Consider the following 24,211-nt stretch of genomic DNA (forward strand, 5'->3'; position numbering starts at 1 on the left):
CTTAGCTGGATGTGGTGGCACATGCCTGTAATCCCAGCTGCTTGGGAGGCTGAGGCAGGAGAATTGCTTGAACCTGGGAGGCAGAGGTTGTGGTGAGCTGAGATCATGCCATTGCGCTCCAGCCTAGGCGGCAGAAAAACATTTGTTATTTATGTTAACATGTGAAGGTTTTGTTGTTTTAAATTAACATAGTTTTTTGCTCAGTTTTAATTTCCACTCTGGTAAATACCAATAGGCAAAACTACATAAGCAGAAGCCCCTTAGGGTCCTGAGTTATTTTTCAGTTGTAAAGGTCCTGGGACCAAGCAGTTGTTGAGAATAGCTGTACCATCTAAAGCCCCTGAAAACCAGGAGCTAAGTGTCGGACCCTGTACCTGGCTCTGCACACCATCTTCCCTTTTCAGTCCCTCACCAGTCCTTTGGGGTTGGTGTAATTCTTTTCGTATCTGTTTCACAAATGAGGAAACTGAGGCACTGAGAATGAATCCCAGGCACAGGTCTCACAGCGCAGAGGTGGGAGTGCCGGCACGTGGGGATGTCCCAGGCAGAGAGGAAGGCAGATATCGGGGGGTGGGACAGGGGGAGCCTGCTCTGTATGCTCTAGTCCTCCGCCTAGTATGCAGTGCTGAGCCTGGCAGGGAGGTGTATCTCCGTGTGCTGTCCTCTTTCCTGACGCCCGGGAAGACAGGCATAGATTTGCTGTGGCAGCAGGAGGCTTGGGAAATCAAGAGTTTGTAATAGCATGCCTCTGTTCAGGCACACGCAGTGTTGGTGTGCTTCGTCTTCATAAATATCCCACATTTTGCTGTTTTGGAGTGAAACAGCTTTGAGTACTGGCTCCAGCCAAACTAAGGATGTGTGCACATTGCTTATCTTCTCAGAGCCTCAGTTTGCATATCTGTACAACCAGGACAGGGAGACCTTGTGAAGATGTTGAAAGGATTGAATGAAAGAATATAGATAGGGCTCCTGCACAAAGGCTCACATACAGCAAGGTGCTTGAAGATAATACCACTTTGGACACAGAGTTCAATAGGTCAAAAGGGTGTGCAGTGAGAACAGTCTCCCCTGCTCTCCTCTCCACCACAGCTAGCAGTAACCAATTTCTTATATAGCCTGCCAGAGATAGTTTGTGCATGTGCCAGTAGGTATGTCTATATTATATATGTGTGTGTGTATGAATAGTCTGGTTTTTCACACATATCAAAGGTAACATCTGAGCTGGGCGCGGTGGCTCACACCTGTAATCCCAGCACTTTGGGAGACTGAGGTGGGCAAATCACCTGAGGTTGGGAGTTTGAGACCAGCCTGACCAACATGGAGAAACTCTGTCTCTACTAAAAATACAAAATTAGCTGGGTGTGGTGGCACATGCTTGTAATCCCAGCTACTCAGGAGGCTGAAGCAGGAGAATTGCTTGAATTGGGGAGGCAGAGATTGCGGTGAGCCGAGATTGCACCATTGCACTTCAGCCTGGGCAACAAGAGTGAAACTCTATCTCAAAAAAGAGAAAAGTAACATTGGATACACAGCTCTTTCATTTTAGTGCAGAAAGCCAGTTGTTTTGTTTTTGTTTTTAAGACAAAGTCTTGCTCTTGTCGCCCCGGCTGGAGTGCAATGGTTCGATTTTGGCACTGCAACCTCTGCCTCCTGGGTTCAAGCGATTCTCCTGCCTCAGCCTCCTGAGTAGCTGGGATTACAGGTGACTGCCACCACCATGTTGGCCAGGCTGGTCTGAAACTCCTGACCTCAGGTGATCCACCCACCTCAGCCTCCCAAAGTACTGGGATTACAAGCATGAGCCACTGCCTGGCCCCTTTGGTATTTTTAGACAGCTGTGTGGTACTCCACTCTGTGCATGTGCCCAAGTTTATCTCACCAGGCCTTTTATTTGTGAACATTGTGGTTGTTCGCAGCCCTTCCTTTTGTACCCATGCTGAGGCATGTAACCATTTTGTAACCACGTGCAGGCATGATGGAAAGGAAATCTTTAGGAGTGGAAATGCTGGGGCAGAGGGCACATGCATTTGTCATTTTGTAAGATGTTGCCCAATTGTTGTCTGAAGAGATTGTGCCAACTATGCTCCCCCTGCTCTCATCTCTCTCAGCGGGTCAAGAAAGAGTTGTATCTTGGGCTTTGGGAATTGAGAGGCATGCTCATTCTGATTCAGTATCAGCATTGACAGCCTGGAGAACAGAGCTTCTGGAGAACAGGGAGAAAGAAATTCACTACCAGTAAGTGGCCAGTGCTTGGCTTTTGTTCATTTTTTGTTCTGTTCTGCATGTTTGTGTTCTTCTAAGACTGTCACTCCTGGTGGTTCATTGGAAGTGCTATCTAGGCCACAGTGCTTTCAGTGGCTCCATCTGTGGGACCAGAGGTGAGGAGAGACAGCCTCCCTGCAGGTCCTCAGACTGCATCTGTTTACAAAGGCCAGTCCTGCTGTAGAGGCGGAATCCTCCTCAGGGGACCATGTTGGCTTTGGAGGGAGCCAGTCTTGCTGCCCTTCTTTGTTTCTCTCTCTGGCTTGCTCTGGATAAGTGGAAGTAAACAAGTTCCTTCACCAGGTGGGTGAACCTGAGTGCCGAGTTCTTCGTCCCCTCTGTGGTGAGAGCAGTGGAGTCCATTTTATGGACATTACTCCCGTCTGGAGCAGCAGCTGGGCTTGCAGATGACTCCCAGCTCTGGGGTCCAGAGAAAGCCTGGGCAGCGCCCCCAGGCTGAGGGGGTTGGGATGCGGCAGGTAGAAGCCAGGCGGCACCTTCCATCTGCCTTGGCAGATTTAGAGGGGCCACCACCCCTCCCTGAGCTGAAAGAAACCTCTTCGTTGCAGGGTGGTTTAAGTGTGGCTTGCGGGTGGCCTACCTGATAAATAGAACTTTTAGGACAGTGTGACATAAAAAATTTTTCTCGAAAGGATTTATCTCAAGAGAATACAGTGAACCAACAGAAGCAAAAGGCATTATTTTTTCCTTGGATAAAAATTCAGAAAATTATGGGTGAATGGATTAGTAGGCCATAGTGATGTTTCCACAGACATTACAGTTTACAGTTGACAGCCACAAAGACACTAGACTGAGGTTCGTGAGGGCTCCAGAAGGCTGGGTCCCCAGTGTCTGCAAAGGCCCTTAATCAGTCTTTGTTCAGTAGTGAGGGAAGGGTAGGAAAATGGCAACTGTGAAAAGTTGAGGTAAAACCAGTGTAAAATAGTATTCCGTAACTGCAGTAATTTCAAAGTGTTTGTTTTGGGATAAAAGCTGAACATAATAAGCCAAAGTGAAAATAGTCATTGTGTTTGCAGTGTTTCTCAATCTTGTTGGCACCCCCCACCCCTAAGCCTTTTTAGACATGTTTTTCCTAATTACACCCACCCTCCTCATTGCATTTTAATACCACGTATATATCTATGCCTTACACATATGATGAAGAAGAGTTTTTCATTCCCCAAGAACTAAGCTGTGTGTCCCCATCCACTGCCTCCTCCCTGCTCACCCTGGTCAGGTGGTGTGGTTCTAGGGCATTAGTGTCTTTTCTGTCTTGCTCCTCACTGTTATGTCATTAAAAGACAACACAGTGGAGCTCCTGGGTGAGACTCTTGGCCTCTCTCCCTTGGTCTGCAGAGCTCCCACTCAAGAAGACAGGATGCTGGGCAGAAAGGCGGGTGTTGCCCATCCATGGCTGCTTCTATCTGTACCCGCCCCGGGCTGGATGTGTGGCCTGGACAGTTCCTCCCATGCGAGGGCTCGGCTGGCTTCTCCTCTTAGCAAGATGGCTTGTCTTTTAAGACAAACAAACAAACAAAAACCAAATTGTTGGTAAGGAGCTGGCCAAATCCATATGTTGCCTTCGAGTAGCTGGGCAAGTCCTGGATAGGTCCTTTCTCTAGGGTGAACTTTCTCAATCCTGATTCCCCATCTGGTCACAGAGGCTGCTCCCTACTAGGACCAGTGACCCACAGGAGAGAAGTTGATATCATAGGGCCTGGGAGCTTAATCCTCTTCAGGATCCCACTGTCCTGGTTGCACAGAAGCTGGTGGAGAAGGACTGCTTAAGGGGTAGACGGAGAGGACAGTGTCCTGGTGCTGGGACCTGCTGGTGGACACAGGGCTGAGGCCCCAGAGACCTCTCTTCTGTCCCCTTTGGTGCTCAGCAAAGAGAGGGATGGCCTGGATTTGAACACCACCCCTTCCCCAGTCTTGGGCCAGGGAGCTCACATAGTGTAGTTGTGGGAACAGACTCAACAAGACAGAGCCCTGGGCTCTGCCCCCACTCCTTGCGTAGCTTTGGGCAAATTGCCTAACATCTCCCTGCCCAGTTTCCTAAGCTGTGAAATGCAGACCATGATTATACCTAAGGCTGAGTAGGGATGAGGTGAGTTAACACACGAAGCGCTGAGATGGTGCCCCGCATATCGTACTAAGCACCTGTGATTAGCACTGTTGTTGCCATTATCATTAACCTACGAGCTTCTATTTTCTTATCGGTAAATTTTTTACAGAAATAGTGTGGCATATGGCAGGATTGGATTTTCTGGCTCTCTGGTGGGTGAGTGAAGGCGTGTAGCTGGTTTTGGCCAGTGAGATGTGAATAGAAGTGCTGTGTGTTTTTCCAGGCCAAGCATTTAATTGTCAGTGCTATGCTTTCCAGAGCTCTCTCTCCGCCCTGTGGCATAGTAACTGGTGACATGGTGGCAGCTCTGTCATCTGGGTTCCTAGGAGTGGGATTGATGAGAACACTCATCACCGCCTGAACCATGATGCATGTATTAATAGTATGAGCAAGAAATAAAATCTTTCTCCTGTACAGCTGCTGAGATTTGGGGGTTGTTCCTTGCTGCGATAGAACCTTGTCTGTCCTGATTAAGACAGAAAGTCATAACCATGTTGAGCTTGGTTGTGAGGATTAAATTTTGTGTGTAAAATGCCTAGCACAGTATCAGGTACATGATAGTCGTGCATTTGATTTGGCTCCCTTCCTTGCCAGAATTCCCTACTCATTTTTAGCAGCAAGTGTTGCTTCATCTTTCAGCGGTTTCACAGGCCTTGACCCCTTACCTCCTGTTCTGTGCCTTCTATGTGAAGAAGAGCTTCACCAAGCTGGGTAGGGCCCAGCATGGTGCACTGCCCAACCCATTCCTCTGGAGTGGAGAAGGCATCCATCTCAACTTGTAATCACAGCTTCCACTCCCTGGTGACCAGAGGCTGCAGTCACCCTGGGACTCGCAGGTCAATCCTGGAAGTTAAAGTGGCTGCCCTTCAAGTGTGCTTAATGTTTGGGTGTGCAATGGTGCCATCTCGGCTCACTGCAACCTCTGCCTTCTGGGTTCAGGCCATTCTCCTGCCTCAGCCTCCCGAGTACCTGGGACTATAGGCGCCGCCACTACGCCTGGCTAATTTTTTGTATTTTAAGTAGAGGCGGGGTTTCACTGTGTTAGCCAGGATGGTCTCGATCTCCTGACCTCATGATCCGCCCGCCTCAGCCTCCCAAAGTGCTGGAATTACAGGCATGAGTCACCGCGCCCGGTCTCAGATCTTTTCACAATAAAAAGATGAAATAAAATCAAACTAAATAAATATACACACTGAAAAATATAAATAATTTGGATCAGTTACATTTTAAATAAGATACATACAATATTGAATAAATATGCACAAAGGGTTTTTTTTTGCTATTTATTTATTTATTTATTTATTTATTATTTATTTATTTATTTATTGCGACAGAGTTTCTCTTTCGCCCAGGCTGGAGTACAGTGGCACGATCTTGGGTCACTGCAACCTCTGCCTCCCGGGTTCAAGCAATTCTGCCTCAGCCTCCCAAGTAACTGGGACTACAGGCGCATGCCATCTCGCCCACCTAATTTTTATACTTTTAGTAGAAACAGGGTTTCACCATGTTGGCCAGGCTGGTCTGGAACTCCTGACCTGAGGTAATAGGCCCGCCTCAGCCTCCCAAAGTGCTGGGATTACAGGCGTGAGCCACCATGCCCAGCCCACCCTCCCTTTTTTTTTTTTAAACGGGCCATTGAAAGGCAGCAACCTGGCTGGGTGCCCTCATGCATGGTTGCTGCCCCCACAGCCTCCGAAACCCAGGCAGGGGACATCAGGCCTGGTGGCTGGTGCATCCTACCTAGCTTGCGCTGCCAACCCTCAGGAGGGGACAGGAGAGCGAGGAGTTCATTGTTCCATCTCCTTTCCTCCCACTGCTTACTGAACAAGTCCACCTTCCTGAGGAATGAAGAGCTCAGAGTCTGCAGTCAGGCCCAAGTTCCAAGAATGTGGCCCTGAGCCTGTTTCCTTATCAATAAAATGAGAATGATGGAAGTCCTGGCAACGGAACATGTTGAGGTCCTTGCAGCTCTGTGTTTTCATGAAGTCCTTGTTGGTGGAATCCTGACTCCGATGCACCCAGTGCATACTTGGTGCCAGGAAGGGCCGTGTCTTGGGTTGCTCTCAGCATCGGCTCCCGCAGAGTGGCTGTGAACCACTGTGCAGGTTGTTCACTACATAAGGGCACCCAGCGTCATGCAGGCTGCGTTTCAGCGACATTTTCCTCTCTAAGTCTTGTGCTTGGGCCCAGAGCCCCATCTGTCAAAAAGCCCAAAAGCCAGGTTTGGCTTTTCCGAGTTTACAAAGGTGCTTTCCTGCTAACCCAGAGACTGGTACACTGCAGGTACATGGGCAAACCGAAAATAATTGCACTGGCCGGGCGTGGTGGCTCATGCCTGTAATCCCAGCACTTTGGGAGGCTAAGGCGGGTGGATCACCTGAGGTCAGGAGTTTGAGACCAGCCTGGCCAACATGGCGAAACCCCATCTCTAGCAAAAATACAAAAATTAGCTGGGCATGTTGGTGGGCGCCTGTAATCCCAGCTACTTGGGAGGCTGAGGCAGGATAATTACTTGAACCTGGGAGGCGGAGGTTGCAGTGAGCCGAGATCCCGCCATTGTACTCCAGCCTGGGCGACAGAGCAAGACTTCGTCTCAAAAAAAAAAAAAAAAAAGAATCGCGCTGCGGGAGTGGGGAGGGGTTTTCAGTTTGTACCAGGGGGCCATACGGATTGGCCGTGGCCCTGAGCTCCGGAGATGATTTGAGCTGTTCATGGCTGGGGACTATGCAGGCTGAGCCCTGTGCCTCTCTTGTTTCCCCAGCCTCTAGTGAAGAATGATGGAGCTGACACCCTCATTTTGAGCCTTGCTAACTCTTGGTTAGTGGAGGCAGGTGGGAAGGGGTTAGTGCTGCAGCCAGACTAAGTCAGGCCTTCCTGAGAGTGGCACGGAAAAAGCAGTTTGATGGCATCCTGGTTCCTATGTCTCTCAGAATAGGCCTTTCGCTTTCAGTCACTGGAATCTTCTGTGAGTGTGGCAAGTTTTCTTCAGAAAGTCTCACCCCTTGGCTACTTTGTTTCCTCCTGCATGTCACTTTCCAAAGATGTTCCGCAGAAGGGAGCTGGGCACATTGTTATCGGGTACATTTTAGCCGAGTCTGTAGGTAAGGATTGCCTGGGGAGCAGCGCTGTCCAAGGTGGATCCACACCTCGTAGCAGGGTGAAGGGTTGCTGGTTTGTGTCATTGCAGCATTGTGCAGTTACACTATATGCTTTACATCCATCAAAGCTCAGGACCGTGCTTAGGTCATCAGAACAATTCTGTGATATGTGCAGAGTGAGAGTGTCTGATTGATTATGGCCCCAAAGACGTGGGCCGTGGGCACAGGGAGGCTTCCTGGGGCCTGCTTTTGGGCCCTCTCACATGCTCCCCACCCCTGCCACTGGGAGCCTCTGGCTTAGGCTGCTTTTGCATCCCCAAGCCCTGCTATGAGGCTGGGTATGCCACTGGTACTGAACACATATATCTTGAGCCACTGAAAATAATCACACACAACCATTCCTCCTGGGTGCTGGATGGAAGGGGTGGAGGGACACACACAGCTGAGACCCCCTACTGAGACAAACAGCCCCTGATCACGAATTCAGGGCACTGATGACCCTGTGAGTCCTTATGTGACAGGCCTCAGCAAAAGGGGGCGGACTGGGGGACCACAGGGCTCCACTCGGCCCTCTGCGCAGGCTTCTGTCTTGGGTAGGTGGCAACACAGCTGCCACTCCTTCCCACTCCCAACCCTGGTCCAGTCTGGTCAGCAGTCCTGGGGAAAGGGCCTGCTTCCTTCCCCAAAGTTCCAAGGAACGTCTTCGTAGAGAGTCCCACTGGTCTGTCCGGGGTGTAGGCCCCATCGCAGTGTTTGGGAGGTGACACTAGCTGACCAGCCAGGCCTGGCTCGCATCCACTCCCCACCTGATCCCCGGGGCCCAGTGCCCATCCTGGGATCCCACCCGCTGGGCTGCCTGGAGGCAGGTGGTTCCCAGAGAGCAGTCAGGGTGTGAGTGCGAGGAGGAGGAGGTGGCATTGTGCTGGCACGAGTGAAATGCCACGTGTCTACCACATGTCAGGTGTCGCAGCCACCTGGGCAGCATTCACCACTGCCTCGGCCTTCCTCTCCTCTGAGTCTTGAAAGTGGCTGGGCTGGTAGTCATGGTGGAGGTGATGTGAATGAGTTTCGTGTGCTGTGCCTCAGGGCTTCGTCATGGACATAGGAAGAGATGGACAGGTCCATGCCATCAAATCAAGTGACTTCTGTGCTGGGATCTTTCCTGGGTGTGGAGGTCACATCAGTGAACACCACACATGGTCCCTGCCTTTCTTGGCCTCCTGTGCAGTTGGGGAGACAGTACACAAGTAACATGCCCAGAACCTGTGTGGGCCTCAGCATCCTTGCCTGTAAAGTGAGGCTCCAGTGCCTCACTTGGGATCAGGCTGAGTCGGTGAGTAAGTGGCTGCCATCAGTGGAAGACTGGCTCAAGGGCAGGCACTGCCCAGAAGGAGATGGGACAAACTGGAGAAACAACTGGGCAGGTGCTTCTGTCCTTGGCACAGAGGTGTCCCAGGCTGGCGGCTGTCTAAGGGGGTGGGAACCTGCCTGGGTATGTACATGAGTTGCCAATGTCTGCGTCAGCAGGCAGGCATTCTTGGCACTGACTTTGGCAGGATATCTGTCAGCTCTGGGACCCTGGGTTGCCGCTCAGTATTGACTTAGAGAGGTCGCTGCTCTGTCTCCTCTGGACCTTTGTGGCTGCTCTGTTTCAATTTGTCCTGCTTTTTGGCTTTCTCAGTCTTTTGAGTCTTACTTTGTCCTGCCCATAACCCCCTCCAAAAGGAGTCTCTGCCTGGGTGCCCTCGCAGGCAGCCCAGTTAACACAGTGCCTCAGAGTGGAGTTAGTTCTAGGTGTGTTGGTTCCAGGGCCGTAGTTACTAAGGTGAGAAGCTGGGATTCCAGCTGGGGCTGTCTGTAAGAAGAATCCCAGAGGGGCTTGGCACCATACTTGGAGTGTCCAAGCCCAGGCCTTCACGGTGCCATTCAGCCCAAGCTCAGAACCAGCCTCCCTCCCAGCAGGGCCAGGGGCAGGTGTGAGGAGGTGCCTAGGGACCTAGAGCAGGGAGGCCCTTGGAAGCACAGGTGTGTTGATAATGGAACTGAGGCTGCACCTCAGCATCAGGGTCCTTGAACGTGACCTCAGTGGAGAGGGCTTGGGCTTAGGAGTCCCAGGGCTTGAACTAGAGTTCTTCCTGGTCCTTGGCTCTTGATGTTTCCCCCAGCACAGTCTGCAGACCAGAGGCAACAAATGCCTCTTAAAATGTCCTGACACTGTGGGGTGGGGCAGGAGGGGACAGAGCCACATTTGGGAAATTGTTAGATCACCAAGGGGGTGATCAGGAGTTTGGAAACTGGAGTGAGGGTTTAGCAATCACAGCAGGATTTGAGGAAATGTCGAAGGGTCTGGAATTCAGATTGGGCAATTCCGATCAGTCACGAACCAAGCTGTTGGCAAAGCTTCCCTTAGACCAGGTCAGCGCAGCCTCTCAGGCTCCGTGCCACTGCATCTGAGGGCCCAGCTTCGAGGATGCGTTCAGGAAATAGTTGCCAACAAGTGAGTTGTGGAGGCCTGCATAGGATAGGGATCCCACTTTAAAAGAAAATAATAGTGAGGTGCAGGATGGAGGTGGAGTCAGGATACAGCCTGGACCTGCGTCCAGTGTTCTCACCTCAACCCCCAGAAGGGCTAACCTCATGGCATCGGAGCCCTGTGGCCTGTGGGCTGCAGGTTTGGACAGCAGTGCCTTAGGCAGGTTCTTAGTCTGCAGTCTACCTGGAGCTTGGGGGCCCAAGCAGCAAGGCCAGTACGGCTCCTGTGCCCTCTCTGCCTGAGCCGAAAAGCAGGGACCTTGCCTAGCTCTAATCTTGTCAGTTTGTGGCTTCTCTGCCTCTTTGCCAGAGGAGGAGTGAGCAAGAGAGAGCCATGTAGTCGGACACTCATTTGCAATTTCATTGAAGCATGAAATCGTTTCCTACCTTTACCAGGTAAGTAGAAAATTGACTTGGAGTGGGAGGCAGCAGGGGAGTTACATACTTTTGAAAATTAAAAATGAAAAACTTTGTTGTTTAGGGTTTTTTGTTTTTCTTGGCCCCGTTACCATCAGGAAGACGGCAGCACAGGCTTTTTTAGGGGGTCAAAATGCTGGAATGCAGTTTGCGTTTTGGCCATGTTTTCTTTTTTTTTTCTTTTCTTTTTCTTTTTCAGGCTTAATTCACTTTATTTTTCTTGTGTAAAAACCCTGTTGTAGCCACAGCTGGAGCCTGGGTCCTCTGCACGGAGCCTCTGGGGAGGGCCTTGACAAGGTGGTCAGTGAATTCCTGATCGGGAGACTTGTTGAATACAGTCTCCTTCCACAGGTTGAGGGGCAGGTAGCTGTGGTCTTAGAGATGGCATCAAAGGTGTTGGCCATAATTTCTCTAGGCGTGAGTTTTGGCTGAGCCTTGAGTTCACAGTACTGAACTGGGGCCTTGGGTCATGCCGTTCACTGGACGTTAATGACAGTGCTTTGGAATTCCCCTAGACTGAGCAGGCAGTGAACCTGTTTGTTGGCACAGACCATCACTCCATCACTCTGAGCACCCGGTCCCCAGGCCTGGTGGAGAAGGGCAGAGAAGGGAGGCAGGGGAGGCGTCGCATTGACTCAGGGTCCTGGAGTCAATCGGGGGACCCAGGAAGCTCTGGCTGCATGTTTCTCTGCTTTGGCTGAGGCAAATCTGGATCACTTCAGTTAGTGTTCAGCATGTCCTGCTGTCGTCTTGGGCCTCTGCCTTGGTCTCAAGGGTGAGTCACTTGTGGCCCCACCTCCAGGCCATCACTTGCCCCGGCTAGGCGAAGAGCCCTGTGGAGACACCTGGATTCAGAGAACATGTCTCCACTGAGCACTTGGGCCTTGATGGCAGCTGTTGTTCCAAGGCTAGGGGGATGTCTAGCCAGTACCGCTTGGATCCCAGCCCAGGGCAGAGCCTGCTGGGAGCAGGGAAGCGGGTACATGAGGCTCTGCTTGGGTGTCCACAGCAAACCCTGCAGGGATCAGTCACCTTGAACAGAGATGAGGCTCCAGAGCTGGACAGCCCATGTGAGAATCCTGGCTGTGGCGGTTTGGGTAGTTTATTTGCCTCTCTGAGCTGTGGCTTCCCTAGCTGTAAAATGGGACTCACAGGAGAAGCTTCTGCAGAGGACTGTCATGAGAGTGGAATGTGGTCAAAGGCACCAGTTACTTAGCACTGCCCAGACACCTGCCTGAGTCAGGAACACCGTTTGCATGTTCTCTTCACCATGGGAGGCAGCCTCAACTCTAGCTTACCTAGGGGGTGGCTCATCTGCAGGCCAAAGATGTTTGTCCCAGAGCTGGCCCATACCCTGAGAACAAAACCAGTTTCGGCAGGGCAGGGTGAGACCCAGCCATTCTTGCCTATGTTGTCCTTGGCAGCGTGGTTGCGGGAGAGGGACTTGGTGTAGCAGAGGTGAGCAGGGAGTGGGTGGGAGGGGGAAAGGGGGCTCATGCTGAAGAGTGAGTCGTGAGAGGGCAGATGGACAGGAGGGGCTCCTCTGACCTGTGGGCTTGTTCCCCCACAGGCTGGTGCACCATGTCGGTCAGCGTCCATGAGACCCGCAAGTCGCGGAGCAGCACGGGGTCCATGAACGTCACCCTCTTCCACAAGGCCTCCCACCCGGACTGTGTGCTGGCCCACCTCAACACACTTCGCAAGCACTGCATGTTCACTGACGTGACGCTCTGGGCGGGCGATCGTGCCTTCCCCTGTCACCGTGCCGTGCTGGCCGCCTCTAGCCGCTACTTTGAGGCCATGTTCAGCCACGGCCTGCGGGAGAGCCGGGATGACACTGTCAACTTCCAGGACAACCTGCACCCGGAGGTGCTGGAGCTGCTGCTGGACTTTGCCTACTCCTCACGCATCGCCATTAACGAGGAGAATGCTGAGTCACTGCTGGAGGCGGGCGACATGCTGCAGTTCCACGACGTGCGGGACGCGGCCGCCGAGTTCCTGGAGAAGAACCTTTTCCCCTCCAACTGCCTGGGCATGATGCTGCTCTCGGACGCCCACCAGTGCCGCCGGCTGTACGAGTTCTCCTGGCGCATGTGCCTGGTGCACTTTGAGACGGTGCGGCAGAGTGAGGACTTCAACAGCCTGTCCAAGGACACGCTGCTGGACCTCATCTCGAGTGATGAGCTGGAGACCGAGGACGAGCGGGTGGTGTTCGAGGCCATCCTCCAGTGGGTGAAGCACGACCTGGAGCCACGGAAGGCCCACCTGCCCGAGCTCCTCCGCAGCGTGCGTCTGGCCTTGCTGCCGTCTGACTGCCTGCAGGAGGCCGTCTCCAGCGAGGCACTCCTTATGGCGGACGAGCGCACCAAGCTCATCATAGACGAGGCCCTGCGCTGCAAGACCAGGATCCTGCAGAATGACGGCGTGGTCACCAGCCCCTGTGCCCGGCCACGCAAGGCAGGCCACACGCTGCTCATCCTGGGGGGCCAGACCTTCATGTGTGACAAGATCTACCAGGTGGACCACAAGGCCAAGGAGATCATCCCCAAGGCCGACCTGCCCAGCCCCCGGAAGGAGTTCAGCGCCTCAGCAATCGGCTGCAAGGTCTATGTGACGGGGGGCAGGGGCTCCGAGAACGGGGTCTCCAAGGACGTCTGGGTGTATGACACCGTACATGAGGAATGGTCCAAGGCGGCGCCCATGCTGATTGCCCGCTTTGGCCATGGCTCAGCTGAGCTGGAGAACTGCCTCTATGTGGTGGGGGGACACACTTCTCTGGCAGGCGTCTTCCCAGCCTCGCCTTCTGTCTCCCTGAAACAAGTGGAGAAATACGACCCTGGGGCCAACAAGTGGATGATGGTGGCCCCCTTGAGGGATGGCGTCAGCAATGCCGCAGTGGTGAGTGCCAAGCTGAAGCTCTTTGTTTTTGGAGGAACCAGCATCCACCGGGACATGGTGTCCAAGGTCCAGTGCTATGACCCCTCGGAGAACAGGTGGACGATCAAGGCTGAGTGCCCCCAGCCTTGGCGGTACACAGCCGCTGCCGTCCTGGGCAGCCAGATCTTCATCATGGGAGGTGACACAGAATTCACGGCTGCCTCGGCCTACCGCTTTGACTGTGAGACCAACCAGTGGACACGGATTGGGGACATGACCGCCAAGCGCATGTCCTGCCATGCCCTGGCTTCCGGCAACAAGCTCTATGTGGTCGGGGGCTACTTTGGGACCCAGAGGTGTAAGACTCTGGACTGCTATGACCCCACTTCAGATACATGGAACTGCATTACCACGGTGCCCTACTCACTTATCCCCACGGCCTTTGTCAGCACCTGGAAGCACCTGCCCGCGTGAGAAGCACCTGCCGAGCCCAGCCAGGTGAGCCCCTGGCAGCCCACGGCTACTCTGGATCTGGAAAGGTCATGAGGGAATGCAGTCCCACCTCTTCTCAGTCTGGGTGAAGGTCACCGTGTCTTCCAGGGAGGTCTGGGTGGGCAGCAGGTGGCTGGTGTGCTCTGGAGTCAACTCCTGGCTCTGCCTTCTATTTGCAGTTAACCTGGAGCAAATTATTCAACCAGTCTGCAGAATGGGGACAGTAACCGTAGTTAGACCAACATGGTAGTTCCCAAACATGGCTACACTTCGGAATCACCCAGGGACATTTTGACGTGCCATGTGGAGCATAGGTCAACCTGCAGAGTCTGAGGGTGCAGTCTCCACACAAGCCTGCTCTTACTTTTGACACCAGGTGCAACAAAGAAGGCCTCCCAAACCACCCTTGGTCAATTTTGCCAGAAGGACTTAGAGAAGTCGCTGAAGGCTGCTACACTTACAGTTACAGTTTATTACAGGGAAAGATACAGATTAAGATAAGCCAAGGGAAGAGACATGTGCTAAGGCAGAGTTCAGGAGAATGGCCCCTCCCCATGGAATCAGGACAGTGTTACTCTCCTGGCACTGATGAGTAATGATATGTATGAAGATTGCCACCCAGGCCTGGGCACAGTGGCTCATGCCTATAATCCCAGCACTTCAGGAAGGTTGAGGTGGGCAGATGACTTTGAGCCTAGTGCAAGACCAGCCTGGGCAACGTTCAAAGTCAGTCCTGGCTGGGCGCAGTGGCTCACGCCTGTAATCCCAGCACTTTGGGAGGCCGAGGCAAGTGGATCACAAGGTCGGGAGATCGAGACCATCCTGGCTAACACGGTGAAACCCCGCCTCTACTAAAAATACAAAAAATGAGCCAGGCATGGTGGTGCACACCTGTAATCCCAGCTGCTCAGGAGGCTGAGGTAGGAGGATCACTTGAACTTGGGAGGTGGAGCTGCAGTGAGCCAAGATCATGCCACTGCACTCCAGCCTGGGCAACAGAGTGAGACTCCGTCTCAAAAAAAAAAAGCCGGGCGCGGTGGCTCAAGCCTGTAATCCCAGCACTTTGGGAGGCCGAGACGGGTGGATCATGAGGTCAGGAGAACAAGACCATCCTGGCTAACACAGTGAAACCCCGTCTCTACTAAAAAATACAAAAAAAATCTAGCCGGGCGAGGTGGCGGGCGCCTGTAGTCCCAGCTACTTGGGAGCCTGAGGCGGGAGAATGGCGTAAACCTGGGAGGCAGAACTTGTAGTGAGCTGAGATCAGGCCACTGCACTCCAGCCTGGGCGACAGAGCGAGACTCCGTCTCAAAAAAAAAAAAAAAAAAAGATTGCCAACCGGGTATGACATCCATGTCTAAATGGTGGAGTCCCCCCAAAAACTGTAAACACCAAAGCCTGTGGAACAGACAGCGTTGGTTTGAGTGCTCTTTCTCTTGGGGGCAGCTGTATGCTCACCAGCGTGCAAGGGGTGGGGAGAAGTCCTTCCTCAAAACCAGCAGGCGTCTAGCTTAAGCGAGGTCATCCTCGGGGGCCTTGGAGCAGGGCTTCCTGCACAGCGAGTGTCCGTGGGTTGCTGCCACACTGTCACTGTGTGGAATCGCTGTGAAAACAGATGACACACAAGGCACTCTGTGGGAGGTGATGGTGGGACAGAGACACTGGGAGCAACTCGAGCCAGGCCCTGCAGACCCTGCAGTGAGGGGAAGGAATGGACGGGAGGAACGTCTCATCTGGTGTTGATTTAATCTCCTGAGAAGCTGGGTTGGGGGCAGGGTCTTCCCGCAGCAACTAGGGGCAGGATCAGCATGAGGTCCTGCCATGAGAGAGGGCATCCCGGCCAGCCTGGCAGGGTACTGGGGTAGATGCCAGAGAAGGGTTTTGTGCCCAACATGCTGTCTGTGGTGAGGGCGTGGGAAAGGCCAGGGTGTGTGCCACTAGCCCTTGGCCATTCTCCCGGCTCATGCTTTCCTGGGCCCCTCACCCCTGGGATAGGGGCAGGAGATCCCTGGGTGCACTCTACCTCCAGCACAAGAAGAGACTGTGGAAGATGAGCTTTCCTGCCGGAGGGAGCCGAGCCGCTTCCCACGATCCTGCAGCGCTGGGTGGTGGCACTGGTCCCTATGTGTGGGCTCAGCTTCAGGTCATAGGAACCCTGTCAGGAGCTGGCCCAAGCTGAAAAATTAATTTCCTCAGTGAGCCAGCGGCTGCTGATACAAATGCTGAAAGCTGTACCCAGTGAAGGCAGTCACTCTTAGCTGGGATTGCTTCTCAATGGAAGCTGTTGGCTCAGCCGCTAACTCAGACCCAGCCAAGCCTTCGAGTCCATAAGGGGACACGGTGGCAGGCAAGGAGGGCCCAAGAACAAGCATCAAGCTGGTGAACATAGAGTGTTTGGGCTCACAGAGGCCAGCCTGAATAGGAACACTGCTTTTCTTTTCTTTTCTTTTTTTTTTTTTGAGACAGTCTCACTCTGTCACCCAGGCTGGAGTGCAATGGTGCGATCTCGGCTCACTGCAACCTCCGCCTCTCAGGTTCAAGTGGTTCTCGTTCCTCAGCCTCTTGAGTAGGTGGGATTACAGGTGCGTGCCACCACATCTGGCTTGCTTTTCTCTTTTACAGCTTTTCTGTTTTCTTTTTTTTTGAGATGGAATCTCGCTCTTCTCCCCAGGCTGGAGTGCAATGGCACGATCTCGGCTCCCTGCAACGGTTCAAGCGATCCTCCTGCCTCAGCCTTCTGAGTAGCTGGGACTACAGGTGCCCGCCAGCACGCCCAGCTAATTTTTGTATTTGTAGTAGAAACGGGGTTTTACCATGTTGGCCAGGCAAGTCTCAAGCTCCTGACCTCAGGTGATCCACCCACCTCAGCCTCCCAAAGTGCTGGGATTACAGGTGTGAGCCACGCGCCCGGCATTCTTTTTCTTTTTTTTTTTTTTAATCTGCTCCCTTTGGAGAAAAATCAGACCTGCCAAATTTCTTGATTCCCTGAGGAGATTCCAAGAGGATACTGGCATTTCCTCACTAATTCCCTGTTGCTGTCCTCTAGGTCATTTAGGAACCTGGGGAATGTTGTCTGTGGGAATGGAGGTGCCTCCCACCCCAGGCCAGCCGGGATGGGCAGGATGAGGGGCCCATGCTGCTGGCCTCAGGCAGCTAAGACCATCTCTGGTCTGAGCCTCCAGACCAGAGACTGCCCCCTGCCTACCCTCCAGGTTGGAGGCTCCCTCTCACCTGGCCCTGCCCTGTCAGCTGGACCTGGTGAACTCTCCCAGGGATTACTCTGATCCCAGGGACCCTGGAAGGGAAGCATGCATGGTGTCTTGGTTGTGACTTTCTGGCTGCTTCACCCTGGACTGGCTCAGCTTCTCCATCTGGACAACGAGTGGAAATCGTATTACTCATAGCACTTGAATAGAGATCAAATGATTGCCAGTTTCAGAAGCAGCTTTAAAAGGGGTAGCGATGGAGGACAGGGAGATGCTGATGATGATGGTTTTGGGGTGCTGTGGGCTGCAAGGGCCTCTAGATGTCCCTGCTTAGCCCCTCCCTCTGAAAGGCCTGTCCACCCATGACTGCTGTTCCTCGGCGGGCACTTGCCCGGTGCCCACTGGAGTCGTCCTCAGTCTGTAATGGGCTTGCTGTCATCAGCTCCATTTAGGGATGAGGAAGCAGACACACAGGACTGAGCCAGTCCCAGACCTGATGGGGTAGCTACTTCCAGACCCTGTCATCCCAGAGCCATGTCCCCAAGGCGTTCTGGGCTGTGTGCTTCCTCGGCTGCCGCGCTGAGTCCAGGTTGCTCTTAAGCTTCTGCCATTGCCCTGCGTTCCAGCTGCTTCCTTCTCATGGGCCTGGCAGCGACCCAGAGACACTCCGGCAGCCCCTCCTCGCCTGAGGCCGCCCCAGTCCCATGGCTTCTGTCCCCTCACTATGTCCCTGGGTTGTTCCCATGCTCTGCAAAGCCCCTCCTGTCCAGCTTCTGCCTGGACAGCTCAGTGTCTGAGTTCTCTTCAAAGGCAGGGGGTGAGTTAGTCTCTCCACAGAAGGGCCTGCACCACAGAAGCCGACGCCCGGGCATGCCTGGCCTTTCCCAGGTCCCCAGGAAGTGGAACCACAGTGGCTGCAGGCAGAGCTCAGCTCTTGCTGCTCAGGCAGCCATTGCAGAGCTGTCCAGGCTGAGCCAGAGGAGAGCCCCCAACTCAGGCAGCCACGGACAGGGCCTGTGATGTGGCTCTGAGTGGGAGGGGCCGAACCCTGGAACCAGACAAGGCTCACGGGGAGCTGGGTGGAGTGCCCTTGACAAGGACAGGGCCAGGGAGGGTGGAAACAAAGCACGCCTGCCGCCTCCCCCACGCGGTGGGCGCTCCTGGTGACCATGGCACTTCTCACTGAGCCTCACTGCCTGCAGCCCCAACCAGCGCATCGGCCACCTAGAGTGTCCTCTGGCAGTGCCTGGGCCCGAGATGGCTTCTGTGGCCACCCCACTCCCCACGTTCCCCTCCCTGACTCTGCTCTCCCAGGCAGCAGCGGGGATCAGGGTGCTGGTGAGAAGTCCAGCTCTCGCTCGTCCCCACAAGCATGGCTGAGTCTCCTGCCTCCATGCTGGGCCCAACTGCCCCTGTCCTTGGAGGCCCCTTTCCATCCATCCTGCAAGACTCTGACATAAGCTTCAGAAGCCACCAGGAGGTCCCCTGCACACTGTGGCCTCTGCACCCCAGATGATGGCCCCTGTTTGTCCACAAGCATTTGTGTTCCCTGTCCTGGCCGCTTGTTGGAACTCGTCGTAGGTGTGAGCATCTGCATCGAGTCCCCTGTCATTCCCACAGCTGTTTGTCATAGGTCTTGCTGTTACAGGGCACCCGCTGGGACTCTGAGAGGGGAGACAGTTGGCATCATATGAACAGCGAGTCAGGGCTGGAGCAGGACTTGAGCCCTGCGTGTGCTGGGGAGCTGGCCACGGGCATCTTCACATCTGCGCCCTTGGCACAGAGCACAGGCTTGGCCAGCAGCTGCCCAGAAGCAGCGGGGAATTGCTGAGCTGGAACCTGAGTGACTTCCGGGGCAGCCCCTTGCTCCAGTGTTGCGGTTGGGTCCACAGCCTAGGGGATAGTAGCCAGTGGCCACAGGAGGCCCCGTTACCCACTAAGGGTGCTCTTGCTGTGAACATTCTCTCCTTTTCTTTCTCTCCCACTGGGTACCCCCTACTCCAGGCCCTTTAAGGCGCAGCCCCCCAACCCTTCTCTCCCACCTGCCTCCAGCATGGGGGGCTGCCGAATGCAAGGCAGGCGTCCAGCTGCCGACAGCTTGTCTTCTCTTCACAGGTGTTTTTGGGGCCTGACCACTGGGGTGCAGGGCAGGGCTCATTAATCCACTGTGGGCTCCGTCACTGCTGCAGGAGGGACAGTGCGGCACATTCTCTCCTGTCCTAAAAGAAGTTGCTACAGATGGGAAATCCCAGAGCACAGGCCTGAGGGTTTCTGCCAGCCTCGAGGGTTGGGCCTGGCTAAGCGAGTGCCCAGGACGGAGTCCGTCCAGGCGTCAGCAGTCATTCGTTCCTGTGCCAGCCTGGGGGATAGAGCACCATCCCACCCTCGATGGGGCAGGCTGAGGCCAGCGGGGCAGGCCCTACACCAACAACCCACAGGGTACATGTCGGCCAGGGCCTGCCGCACACAGGAAGTGCAGGGCGGCCGCTGACCCCTGTCCCCTCTGCAGGCTGGAGGGTTAGCCCGTTTCACAGATGAGGAGGCCAGGCCCAGGGAGCACCTGCCAAAAATTAAAGGGCCCAGCCTGAGAGGGAACACAGGAGCCTGGCCCCGAGGCTCCCCAACCCCCATGCTTCTGGCTGTCATCTGTATTCCTCTCAGCAACTCAGGGTGCCCTGGGGGACACCCTCAGGTAGGTGGGGTGGCTGTTCCAGGTAACGGCCCTTGCCCTGAAGGGACCACATGTCAGCATGTGGCGTGCTGGGACGCGGCCAAGACTGGGCAGCCAGGCCCCAAAGGTTTGGGTTTGCTATGTTAGAGCACCTCAGGATGGTTAGGGCCCCTGTGACCCCAGCTTCACACTTGTGAGGAGCTTGAAGGGATTTGGGGGCCTTCTCAGTCACCCAACCCAGCCTCTGTATCTGGAAACAACTTGACCACCTGGGGAGGCAGAATTCCTGCAGAGGAGCCTGCAGAGAGCAGAGGCCCAGCACTGTGGGGGGTGGAGAGGTGCACCCCACTTAAAGGGGACAGTCCCATGGAGCCTCAGTGCTGGCTTCAGTGTTTTAATTGAAATGTTACTAAGGTTACTTAGAGACACACAAGCATACAACTAGTAAAGCCCCTTATGTTCTTGTTCTTACACAACTGTAAAAGTAACACGTACAGGTTAAATACAGCCAAAGCCAAAAACCCCGGACAGCGTCACCATTAATCACTGCTTTGCTGAGGCCCCTTGCCTCGTGGAGTGGATGAACACGCAGGGTTGCTAGAGCGCTCTGCCTGCCTGCGCCCCCTGTGTGAGAAGGCTCACCTTTTCCCCTTTCAGGGCCTCGGAGTGGTATGTGAGAGGGAACTTCTGTGAGGGGAATCGGCTCACTTGGTGCTGGAGGCTGAGAAGCCCCATGATAGGCTGCAAGCTGCAGAAGCAGGAGAGCCGGGGCAGTCCTCAGCCCAACTACAAAGAACCAAGAGCCTGGGGTGGGGATGGGGTGGTGGGCAGCAAGTCTCAGAGGCCAGAGGACCTGGAGCTCTGATGCCCAATGGCAGAGAAAGAACAACCTAGCTCCAGAAGAAAGAAACCTGAATTCCCGTTTCCTTAGCTTTTTATTCTACCAGGGCCCCAGCCCATCCTACTGTGCTCACCTGCACTAAGGGCAGAGCTTCCCCACGCGGGCCACGGCTCTGATGCTGGCTGCCTCTGGAAGCACCCGCACAGACTCACCGCGGCAGCCCCGCCATTCGAATCAAGTGCCAGGCCGCCTGGGTTTCCCTTCCAGGAGAAGAGGGCCAGGCTCCATGCCTGCTGCAGCACTGAAAATACGTAATGCATCCCTGGGGTCTGGGTATCCCCGAATCCAATCAAGTTGACACCTGAGTCATCCGAGTGTGGCAGATGAAAGCAGGCCTGGGGTGCCTGAATCACCGGACTGCGCTGCTGGCGAATGGTGGATCTGGTGTTGTCATGCCCAAGCCTCATGGGCAGCTGCCTCATTGTCATTTTGTTTCAGACCAGGTCAGAACAAAACAATGTGGCCACTGATTGATTTTCTCTTTCTCTCCTCCTTCCACAGCCCGCGGCCCTCAGTGTCACAGCGTGGCCTTGGCTTATGTGCCACAGCGGGAGCTGAGCGGGTCCTGGTCCAGCTCTCCGAGAGGTGGAAGGGGCCCCGCCAGCTCTGGGGAGCAGCAGCCTTGGGCTGTTCGGAGCTTTAGGCACAAGAAGAGAAGCATCTCTTGCATCTGTGCCCCTGGGGGCCTCTTCAGCTTTGCAGTGGTTTATAGGAAGACATACCTCCCAGAGGGGCATGGACTGCCACCAGGACTGACCCTGGCGTCGGGGAGAAGGACACTTGCAGAGCGTTGAGATCACCTGTTTGGCAGGTCCTGGACTGGGGCCGGGCCGGCAGGGACAGGGAGGAGCCCCGGGTGGCTTTTGGGGCTGCAGCACTGCCACACATCCTTTCCCTCCCGGCCCGCCCTGCTGGGGCACTACTGCCACCTATAGATGGTGTCCCAGGCCTGGGAAACCAGGTTCCCAGGGGTTGAGACCAGAAGGTTGATAAGCAGAGAACCCAGGACAGATTTTATAAGGTGTAGAAACTGCAGGGGGGCGCTCAGTGACATCCACGAGGCAATAAGGCTAATTGCCTTATTTGCTAATAAGAGCAAAGGACACCCAGACCTCCAAGGTTTGTGGGCCCCTGCCACAAAGCTGTAAGTCCCAGCCCACCCACTCAGGGCCTTGCCCAGTGCTGTGGCCTGGTGGAGACACAGATGCTCTGGCCACTCAATGGAGCTGGGCCTGCAGCAGACTCAGGACTCCGAGTGCCCTGGGGGTCACCCCTCACATCCCCTCCTCAGAGCCCACCCTGAGAGGCAGCAGTGACCCCCGTGGTACACACCTGCCAACAGCACTGGGGGCTTCCCTCCAGGAGACCACGCTGCCCTCCAAGACCAGGGGCAGCTGTGAGCTGGGATAGCAGAGGGACCCCAGGGAGTCCCCTGCCTAACCCACCAGGGCCGCATCCGTCTGAGTTTGGGGAACAGTGATGGGGCCCTCACCATCCTCTTGCGTCTATCTTGGCCCCCATTTGCTCCCTGAGCTCCAAGATAAGAATGGCCGTGAGAGAACTGCTGAACATTTGTTCATTGCTGTCACCTCCTGAGTCACTGGGGTCCCGCAGCAGAACCTCCCTGACACCTGGGCTGTGGAGAGGTTGGTGCCTGTCAGTGACCATCCTAATGCCTCTCTCTCACTCCTAACCCCCTGTTTGAGGGGGAGGGGTGTTGGTGCCTTGACGGGGCTGGGTAGGGTGTCCAAACTTGTGGCTTCCCAGGCACCTGCAGTGTGAACACTGCTTGACTGGCTCAGGGTTAGGGCTGCAGAGGGGGCTGTGCCACAAACCAGTTACTTAAGCAGCCCTGAGCATCCCCATGCCTTGGTGCGGATCCTGGAGGCCTCTTGGGGGTGGGACCTTTGGGCAGGGTTTGCCCACTGATGCGCCCCCCACCATGGGGCACTGGCTACGTGGGGCTCCTTGGACCCCGCAGACCCCGCAGACCCCGCCTGTGTCAGGCCGGTTGCCCAAAGACACTCAGCTGTGGTCCCCGGGGCTGGCTTGGCTGGCACACGCAGGAGCCCGGCCGCGGGGCTGCAGGGAGTGCACCTGGACCCGTGGCGTTCCTGCATTGAGATAAAGGACACTTACCACATAGTACAAAGGATGGGCCATGGTGCTTTCCCCGAAAGTTGTGTTGAGTTTTTACCAGTTTCCTAACTTAATAAAAAGAGTTGAGAAAATTCTTTGCCTGCCTTGTGTGCTGGGATCAGTCTTGGAGACATTGTTGTTGGCTGACTTCAGTCCTGTCCCACCAGCCAAGGCTCAGGCCTGCCTGCTGGCGTCTGCCCCTCTCATGAGCTGGGAAGGGGGACCCCCCTGGATGAGAGGTCTCCCCATTCCTGTCTCCTCCTGAAGTTACTTTAGAAGCCGTGAAGTTGATTCTGTGGAGAGCCCTGATCCTGTCTGCCCCTCCTCTTGAGGCGATTCTCTCCTGGAAACTAGTAAATAGAAGCTGGGAATGTCATTCCATCCACTCGAAAAGGCAGAACCTCCAGTTGATGCTCCTTTGTCTGAAAATAACCCAAGCGCCATTCAGAGGGTCAAAATGGCTGCAGGAGGCAGCTCTGCAGTCTGAGCGCCAGCTCACAGCACCATTGTGCCCGTTGGTTGCACTGTGGGTCCTGGTCTACCTGCCCTTCTTGTGCGTTTTCATAGTCACCATGAACCTCATGAGCTCAAGCATATGCCCGCAGGATAAACATCGTGTTCTGTGTTTTGTGGTCTCACCTTCAGGCGCCCCTCAGACAGCGGGCAGCCCAAGAAGGTCATGCTGTGGCGCAGCCTGCGTGCGGGGTGGCTGTGCTGTGAACGGGAACCCGGAGGTGCCCCAGCACGGCGGCTCTCAGCGGCGGCTTCCATGGTGCTCAGTGGTGTGCTGGCCCACAAAATCCAAATGGCGCCTTCACAGTGTAAGAAGTGCTCTGATGCTGGCGTAGGGGCATGACGTCACATTCCTTAGAAAATGGAATGATCTTGAGTGGGTTTGTCTCAGAGGTGAGTATGGTGCGTGTACAAGGGCCAAGAGCAGAGAGGGCCTCGTCCCTCCCCCTGCCCAGAGGTGCAGCCCTGGGAGGGGCGTCCTAGGACTCGCCTCGCACTGTCCGCTCCTGCAGCAGTGGTGGGGACCACAGGTGAACGCCACCACTTCCATACAGGCCTGAGCGCTTCACTCTGGCCAGCGCTTCACATCCAAAGCCAGAAGTTGGCTCCAGCTAGAGTCCTGTGAGTACAGCTCAGACAGCAGCAGAGGTGAAGTTCCCCGTCACGCAGTCACAGGGTGAGTGTGAGCTGGCCGTGGCCCACAGGGCTCCAGCGTTGCACCCCACCCCCTCTCTCCCTGCTCTGCCATCTTCCATGCAATGCAGCGGTTTCCTGGTCCACCCTGGCCATCCCAGCCCCGGCTGTCCCATCTGCATTGCAGCCAGTGGGAAGGGGAGGAGAGAAAGTGATGGGCAAGCCTGTTTTAAGGGCATGGCCCAGAAGTTGCACCATAACGTCTGCATTCTCCCGGCAGCTAGAACTCAGTCACATCCATGCCTGACTGCGAGCGGGACTGGAAAGTGCCCCGAGGAAACTTCA

At 54.8% G+C, this 24,211-nt stretch overlaps 1 protein-coding gene across 6 annotated transcripts in view; it reads left to right on the forward strand.

The window, feature by feature from the left end:
- KLHL25 (kelch like family member 25) overlaps positions 1–22,812 on the forward strand; it is a 36,730-nt gene extending 13,918 nt beyond the window's left edge. For 2 of the 6 annotated variants that reach the window (XM_033189133.1, XM_033189136.1), the window contains exons 2-3: positions 12,005–13,809; positions 21,083–22,812. In XM_033189133.1, coding sequence (XP_033045024.1) covers positions 12,016–13,785 — 1,770 coding nt within the window. In that variant the 5' untranslated portion in view covers positions 12,005–12,015 and the 3' untranslated portion in view covers positions 13,786–13,809; positions 21,083–22,812. Of the gene's footprint in view, positions 1–1,777; positions 2,236–6,987; positions 10,414–10,440; positions 11,210–11,919; positions 13,810–21,082 lie in introns of those variants that run through there. The other 4 variants (XM_033189134.1, XM_033189137.1, XM_033189138.1 and 1 more) reach the window with 4 other exon arrangements.
- Positions 22,813–24,211: the final 1,399 nt, after the last annotated feature.

Source organism: Trachypithecus francoisi, unplaced genomic scaffold (assembly GCF_009764315.1).
Source record: "Trachypithecus francoisi isolate TF-2019V2 unplaced genomic scaffold, Tfra_2.0 Lachesis_group3, whole genome shotgun sequence".
Lineage (NCBI taxonomy): Eukaryota > Metazoa > Chordata > Mammalia > Primates > Cercopithecidae > Trachypithecus > Trachypithecus francoisi.